At 33.9% G+C, this 8,178-nt stretch overlaps 1 protein-coding gene across 3 annotated transcripts in view; it reads right to left on the bottom strand.

Moving 5' to 3' along the window:
- Window positions 1–357: 357 nt before the first annotated feature.
- Window positions 358–8,178, bottom strand: part of NEDD1 (NEDD1 gamma-tubulin ring complex targeting factor) — a 45,905-nt gene continuing 38,084 nt past the window's right edge. For all 3 annotated transcript variants that reach the window (XM_036866561.1, XM_036866563.1, XM_036866562.1), the window contains exons 14-15: window positions 2,929–2,995; window positions 358–2,451 (exon numbers count right to left, since the gene is read on the bottom strand). In XM_036866561.1, coding sequence (XP_036722456.1) covers window positions 2,347–2,451; window positions 2,929–2,995 — 172 coding nt within the window. In that variant the 3' untranslated portion in view covers window positions 358–2,346. The remainder of the gene's footprint in view (window positions 2,452–2,928; window positions 2,996–8,178) is intronic.

Here is an 8,178-nt window from a genome sequence, read left to right as displayed (position 1 = left end):
CCTTTCTTCTTTTCCTTCCTTCTTTTGGATTATTTGCTATGGCTACATTTTATCATCTTTGTTGGTTTACTAGTTATAACTTTTTCTTTTGTGGTTGCTTTGGGGTTTACAGTATACATTCTTAGCTTATGACATTCTACTTTCAGGTAGTATTATTCTGCTTCACAGTTAGTATAAAAATCTCAGAGTAGTATACTTTCATTTCCCTCCTCTCACCCTTGATGATACTCTTCTCAGACATTTCACTTTACATATGTTAACCACACAATACATTGTTATTATTTTTGCTTTAAATTGTCTATTAGCCTTTAATGAAAATTTAAAATAAGAAAAAAAAGTCTTACATTTGTACACATATTTACCATTTTTGTTGCTCTTTATTCCTTTGCATAGAAGATTTCTGTCCAGTACCTTTAACATTTTCTGTAGGGGAAAAGTCTTCTTGTGATAAATCCTTTCAGCCTTTCTAGGTTTGAAAACGTTTTATTTCATTTTCAAAAGGTATTCTCACTAGGTACAGAACCGAAGTTGAGTTTTTTATTTTCAAAAATTCAGTATTTGAAAATTAGTTCAAATATTTTGTGTCTTTTTAAAATTCAGTTGTATAAATCCAATCTCTATTATGCTATCTTGGCCAGAGGCTAAAATTCAATTTCAGGTTTCCCATTTTTACCATTTAAAATTTTTTGTGCTTATTTAGCTTTTAAATTCCATGACAAAAAAAATGTTTCATCTTTATGCATAAAGTTACTAAAATTATTTTATTTATCCAACCTCTTTTAATACACACTATGTGCATTTATAGAAAAAGGCAATAGGAAAATATTAACGGATTTAAATACAGCATGTAGCAAAACACACTTCTATGTCTTCTAAATCTGTTTGATAATGATATATAAGAAAACCTGTTACAAGCCATAATGCTTTTATAACCTGTCAGGAAAAAAGATTATATAAGCACTCCTTTATGCTTTAATACAGATGTATTCTCTGAGCCGCACTAGAACAAAGTAATTTGCTTTTATTTCTTGAAGTAATTATTAGTATGTTTACACTTATTTAATATATCCTTAAAATCTCTCATCACTCAGGGGAAAAAAGTTAGTAAGCTAGCTAGATTTCTTTTTTTTTTTTTAACAGAGTTCTTTTAGTAAATACTTTCATCTCAGAAGTCAAAATTGGGCAGGAGTGCTATATACAAGGTACATAGTTTAAATCTTTGGGACAAAAGACTATAAGAAGGGAAACAAGCCAGTTGCCCTCCTAATCTTATATCACTAAAAATGTAGATCAGAGCAGGCAGATGTCCACATCTACATATTATCAAAGAGGTGTAAATGCTTTTGACAATTAACCTTCCTGTTGTTTTTTTTTTAATTTTATTTATTTTATAGTAAGGTCAATAGTATAAAAATATTACACACAACACACAAAGAATTAGAGAAAGTTAATGATATAAACCACAAAACAAAATAAACCACACCTCATTTGGGAGAAAAAAAATGGCACTAATACTGTAATATTTAGTATGTAATATGAAATTTCCACTGTTTATAAGTTGAATTATATTGATTGAAACTTTATAGTATAATTTTGTATGTTATTAATTCATGAGATAATCTGCAAATATGCAGTTCTGGTTGAGTCTCATAAACCCTTAAAAGTTTTCATAAAGTGAAGTTAGCTAAAAAATACCAACCAGGAGTAGAGATTTGTTAGAAGTATAATACAGTAACATAAATGCAATAGATACAATGTAATCTGTGCAATTTGAAATTCTGATAATTTTCTTATCAAATGTACAAGTAATAAATAATAGTCATACTTGACTTCATCAAGTTAACAAAATAATTACTAATCAACCTTGTGTTTTATTAGTCAATTGCTTAGAAACCCAAAACACCAATTAAAATTACTTTCTCCATAAAAATAGAAGGTATCTCAAACTCTTAATCATCAAACATCCAAAAAAATTTGGAAGGCAACTGTCAACCAAAAATATTATCTGTTTAAAAGAGGTGATTAAAAAACATACATAATCTATTTTTTTTTCTGCACAATTTTCTTTTCTTATGAAAAAGGACACTTAGTGTATAGCTAAAGCTTTCAGAAAATAAAGATTCTGTTGGCTTTCCTCTTAGGGAGATGACACAGTGTACAGTTTTTAATATAAAAATATAAATATTTTTGACAGAAAAGATGAAATAGTGGTTGGTATACAATCCCATCACCCTTTTACTCGAAAAAAAATTGTCCCAGAGGCCATGAAAACAATACTGATTCCATGTAGCTCTGTGTTGCCAGAAGCTTACCAAATTACAAAACATTAAAGTATTCACTGAAATTTCAAAAGTGTGCCCGTAGTCTTTTGTTTTCTTCTCGTAGTCTTTCAACTTCTGCCACTAAACCTTCATTCACTGAGTATCTTTCCAACAAAGAGTGCATTTCATTCTAGAAAAGGGAAAAAAAACGCTTTTAAAATTACTGGCATTTCATATTTATTTGGCAAGCCGTTTTACATATTTTCAGCTATCATTTTTCTCATGTTCGATTAACTAACTGAATGATTTTTTTTTTAACTTAACCACCCTAACTACTTTGTTAATATAAATGAAAGAGCACTGGTGAAATTTATATATTTGGAAAGCTTATATTTGCACATTTGGGAAGCTTTTTGCTTACTTACTGCAAAAAAAAAGCTGTGAAAAAGTAGCTATCATACTTTTTTATCATACTATCATATCTTTGTAACTATCATAGGTTACAAAGAAGGCTGACTAGTTAAAATCTATTTTACTTATTAAATTTCCAAAACTCCTTGTTTATTTCTTAGCAATTAGATGTAAGTAAGTAAAAATACATCACCCCTTTATGGACTTTTTAGATCCACAGCTATGCTCACTTACAATAAAATATGTCAATACATACCAATTGCATATGAAACTGTTTAATCATCTCCACTTGCAAATTCACAATATCCCTATGGCATGCTTCTCTAGGGAAGAATGTAAAATATTTATTAGAATTATAACAGTTTTACCAGCTCTAGATCATTCAAGAAAATGGCTAAACTCTGATCGTTTCACGTTACTGAGTGTTAATAATTATTACAATAGTAAAAATACCACTGCACCTAGTATTTATTTACTATGTGCTAGGCACTGTTTCTTGTACTTCAGATGTAAGAACTCATTTAATCTTCACAACTAGGTGCAATTATTACCTCCATTTTACCAATGAAGTAACTGAGTCACAGAGTAGTTATAACTTATCCAATGTCACACAACTAGTAAATGGTGGAGTAGGATACAACCCCAGGCTGTCTACCTCCAGAACTCTCATTACACTACAGTCCTTAATACAGAAGTTATCATTAAGGAAAGACACAGGTTTATATTACAATGAAATACAGATAATGCTCTAGGTTATAATGTTTTAACTATTATCAATGTTTAAGCTATCAAAAAAAAAAAAAAAAACTTCCAGCAGAATGAAAAGCGCCTATTTGGGTGGTTGTAACAGAGGTTACTCAATAAAATGCAATTAATTCATGCCTACAAAAGCCATAAAAGTGGGAATTCCCCGGCAGCCAAGTGGTTAGGACTCAGCACTTTCACTGCCGTGGCCCGGGTTCAATCCCTGGTCAGGGAACTAAGATCCTGCAAGCCACTCGGTGCAGCCAAAGAAAAAGACATAAAAGTTATGAAGTATAACAATAAAAGGAACATTCAGCCACCTGCCACACAACTTATGGGCTAGAACATTACCAAAATCATAGAAGCTTCCTGTGTGCTCCTCTCTGACTCCAACATTTAACTCTTGGGAGAAGCCTAAGAAAGAAGTCACTATGCTGCTGAATTTTGTTTGAGCAAAGAAATGTTTTAAAAAGAAATATATATATATATATATATATATATATATATATATATATATGTGTGTATGTATGTATGTATAACACAGAATCTGTAGTCAGTGTATTTTCGTTGTGCTTGCTTTTGAGCATTACAAAAAGGGTACCATATCCTATGTAGGCTTGAGTAGTGGACATTTAAAAAATCCAGTATCATGTTTTCAAGGTTCATATTCTATATACCTGTAATTCACTGATTTATACTAGTGTGTACATTCTCCTGTCAATTTGAATTGTTTTCAAGTGTTTATTATTACAATGTTGTTATAAACAATCATGTATATGTTTCCCAACCCACATGTGCCAATTTCTGGAGATGATATATCCAAGAGTAGATATGTTGAGTCAAAGGTATGATCCAGAGGTACACTGTTCAGACTTACAAAATAACAGGAATTATTTTCCAAAGTGGTAGTATCAATGAACACACTCATCATCAGTATAACACAACTCATCTAGCTTTACATCCACACCAAGACTTGGTGTTTCCAAGCTTTTTACAATATTTTCCCATCTACTGGGTGTGAAACGGTATCCCATTGCATTTTCAGTTGTCTGATTAATTTGTAGGGCTGAGCATCTTTCCTTATGTTCATATACCATTCCTCTTCTGTGAAATGCTTGTCTATGTCTTTAAACTATTTTTCTACTGAATGTCTTTTTTAAAAAAATTATATTATAAGAGTTCTTTACATAATCTGATCCTTTATTGGTTATAATGAGTACTGCAGATATCTTTTGTCTTTTCATTTTATTAATAGTGTCCTGGGATGAACAATTCCTATTAATATTCTCAAATTTACTAACCTAATATTAATGCAAATTTATCAATCTATTTTTATAGGTAGTGTACCCTCTTATTTTTAAGTAACTTCCCAAACCCTGAAGTCATATGTTGATATAAATTCTCTTAAAATAACTAAAATGTTTCCATTTACATTTAAACTTTCACCCTGTATGGAACTGATTTTTTAAATAGCATGCAACAGGGATATATACATTTCCTCTGTCATATATCACATTTCCATATATACATAGGCTTTTTTTTTTTTTTTTTTTGCCTATTTGATCCCTTTGGGCAATTTGTCTACCCTGTGCTAATGATACACTATTTTAATGATAGCCTATCTATCTGACAAACTAGTCCCCTTCAACCTTATTCTTCTCCAGTGTCTTGGTTATTCCTGTATCCTCCTTCTTTCATATACATTTTGGAATTATCTCATCATCTTCTTCCAAAAAACCCAGTTGGGATTTGATTGGAATTGCATTCAATCTATAGACCAAGTTAGAAGAACTGACAGCTTCATAATATCTTCCCATTTAAGCGTTAATGCTTTCTAATAAATTTTTTTTAATGTTTTTCCACACAGATCTTTACCATCTTTGGTTAGATTTATTCGTAAGTACCTTATTTCTTCTGTTGCAACTAAAAGATATTTAAAAAAATTTTTTTCTCTTCTGCTTTTAGTTATGACAAAAGCTATATTAAAAAACAAACACAAACAAACAACAACAACAAAAAGTGAAGGCATCGTAGAACCACTAAAGTAGCCAGGATTGGAGGGACCATGGTCTTGTAAAGAAGGCGAGTCTACTAGGTAACCTCCACATTTACCTCTGCTTTTCCCTCTGGGGGATGTGCTGATTCCACATTGTGGGGAAAAGAGGTTGAGATGAAAGCAGTGGCCTGGAGTTTCAGACAGTCTCACTTGGTTGGGAAGTATTAGAATTCAGAACTCCCAAGGCAGCCAGGGCTGCAAGGTCCAAGATTCTGGAAAGGGGGTACCTGTAGAAAGTAAACCTGAAACTGTGCAATTTCCCCTCAAGACATCTTTGACTCCTAAGCAATGACTGTACTGAGTTAGATGGCAGGAAAACAAACATAAAGTGGCAGCTAAAGAGGAGAAAAGGATTTTGAGAGCCCTGTGATGAAGAATTGGAGGTTAAAGTCCGGGACCCACCAAGATAAAAAGGCCTGGTGAATACTCCAGACATTCAGCTCACATCTTGAAAGGGCACAGACTAAACCCTAGGAATAAAGGCAAACCAGAAATAAACTAGCCCTAAGAAAACCTAAAACCCAGGAAGTGATCTGCTTGTCAGAAGAAACTTAAATCTTCTTGCAAGACAACAGAAATAAACCCACAGACTTCTGCTTAGGATGTTAGCTCCCCAGCCCTAATAATGAGAACAAGCCAGATAACCTATAAAATCATACATTTTAAATAAATTCAACTTTGAGAGTGCAAAGAAATCTAAATGAACTAAAATCCAGAAAATGGTGAGTCCCTCCAGAAGAAGAAAGACCCATCTAAATGAACTAAAATCCAGAAAATGGTGAGTCCCTCCAGAAGAAGAAAGACCCACAGTTGTTTTCATCCTAGACAGAGCAGCAGGGGAAGAAAGCTGCCACTGATAGGGTAAAGAGAACTAGCTGAAATTTTTATAGATTTGTAAAGGCCAAGTGAAGACTGTCAAGACAGTTTAGAATCCCAAGGAGTCCCAGCCGAAAATAAAGTCTCCATTCACTCAACAACTTTTTGCCACAGGCCTTCATTGAGTGCTCACGGAAAAATTAGGGGCAGAGCAGGAGGGCTGAGAGAGACAGCCCCTAGGGCACAGATGCACAGAGCCTGGTGAAGACTTAGGGCAGGGGAGGAGAACTGAGAGTAACCCCTCTGAAGCACTCCAGGCCCTCACAGAGAAGTCAGCCTCCAGAGCTGAGGGAGAATGGCTAGCAGAGAGCCTCTCAATAGCCCGCTCTGTCCCTCCATTGTAAGGCACAGCTGGCAACACCCACTGGAGGCTGAAGTCAGAGCAGGTGAATTTGCAGAAATCCTCTGAGCCATTCTGGGTCCTCTAAGCAGAGGCTGCCTATGGTTGACAGAGGGGCAGAAGAGCAGAGAGAGGCCCCTACCCACCCTCAATCCCCAGGTACAGGCACACAAGGCATGATTTCTTTCTAAATTTGCCCCAGAAGAACTGCTCCCTTTCTGTGTTTTCAACATTGCTTTATTCACATTATATTACAGCTGTAACCAGACAATTCTGCTATTTTGCCCTATATATGCATTCCTGAAATATCTCATATTTTTAAAAACTGTGTGTGGAAAAATAATAGGACCAGATTTTTTAAAATGTGGTATGTACATATAACAGAGTATTATTCAGCCTTAAAAAAGAAAGAAATCTTGACATGTGACGTGGATGAACCTGGAGGGCATAATGCTAAGTGAAATAAGCCAGACACAGAAGCACAAATACTGCATGATCCCATTTATATGAGATATCTAAAACAGTCAAACTCATGGAAGCAAAGAACAGAATTGTGGGTGTCAGGGGCTGGGGAGAAGGGAAAACAGGGAGTTGCTAATCAACGAGTATAAAATTTCAATTACACAAAGTAAGTTCAAGAGGGCTGCTGTACAATATCGTGTCTATAGTTAACAATACCGTATATTGTACACTTGAAAATCCAAGAGAGTAGATCTCATGGTAAGTATTCTTACCACAATAACACTGAAAAAGCAAAAAAAACAAAAACAAAAAAGAAAATAACAGGATTTAAGGAGAAAGGACTTGGGCAGACCACTCAAAACCTATATAATCTTTGTAACCTGAGCACTAACAAAAACAATTAAATCCTAATAAAAATACTAGCGTAGTTTAAATATTGAAAAATCAAAGATTTCACCTTAAAAAAAGTGAGGGTCATTTGATATAAGAGGAAAGAAGACAGAAGAAAGGATTGGGGCTGTCAAGCATGGAGGCAAGGATAAAATGCCCAAAGATGGGGAAAAATCACAAAACAAGCACTTCCTAACACAGAGCACATAGCCAAACCAAGTTAAGAGGAAGGGAATAGGAAGAGATGGACATGGATAGGTGATTTGCTGCCTTTACCTGTGTTCATGTACTTTGTTTTGGTGGCTGTTACATGAACCACCAAAATTTCCTTATCATGTTGTCATTACTGCCCTATTTACAAATGAGTTAATTCACATCAAAGAAATACACATCATAGCAGCACACACTATACCTACCCTAATTAAACTATAATGCTTTTGTGGGCAGATCATCTGTTTTTGTATCCTTAGTATCAGTACATACTAGGCACAGTATAAATGTCAAAATTATTTTTCTTTAAAAATATATTTGTTAACATTTAAAAATTTTTTCAAAACATTTTTAACATTAAAAAGAAATATGCACCAACAAAAACTGCACATCTTCTCCAACATTCTTGCTCATGGTATTCCAAATCT

This window comes from Balaenoptera musculus, chromosome 10 (assembly GCF_009873245.2).
Source record: "Balaenoptera musculus isolate JJ_BM4_2016_0621 chromosome 10, mBalMus1.pri.v3, whole genome shotgun sequence".
Taxonomy (NCBI): Eukaryota; Metazoa; Chordata; class Mammalia; order Artiodactyla; family Balaenopteridae; genus Balaenoptera; species Balaenoptera musculus.
This window is presented reverse-complemented; position numbering and strand designations above follow the sequence as displayed.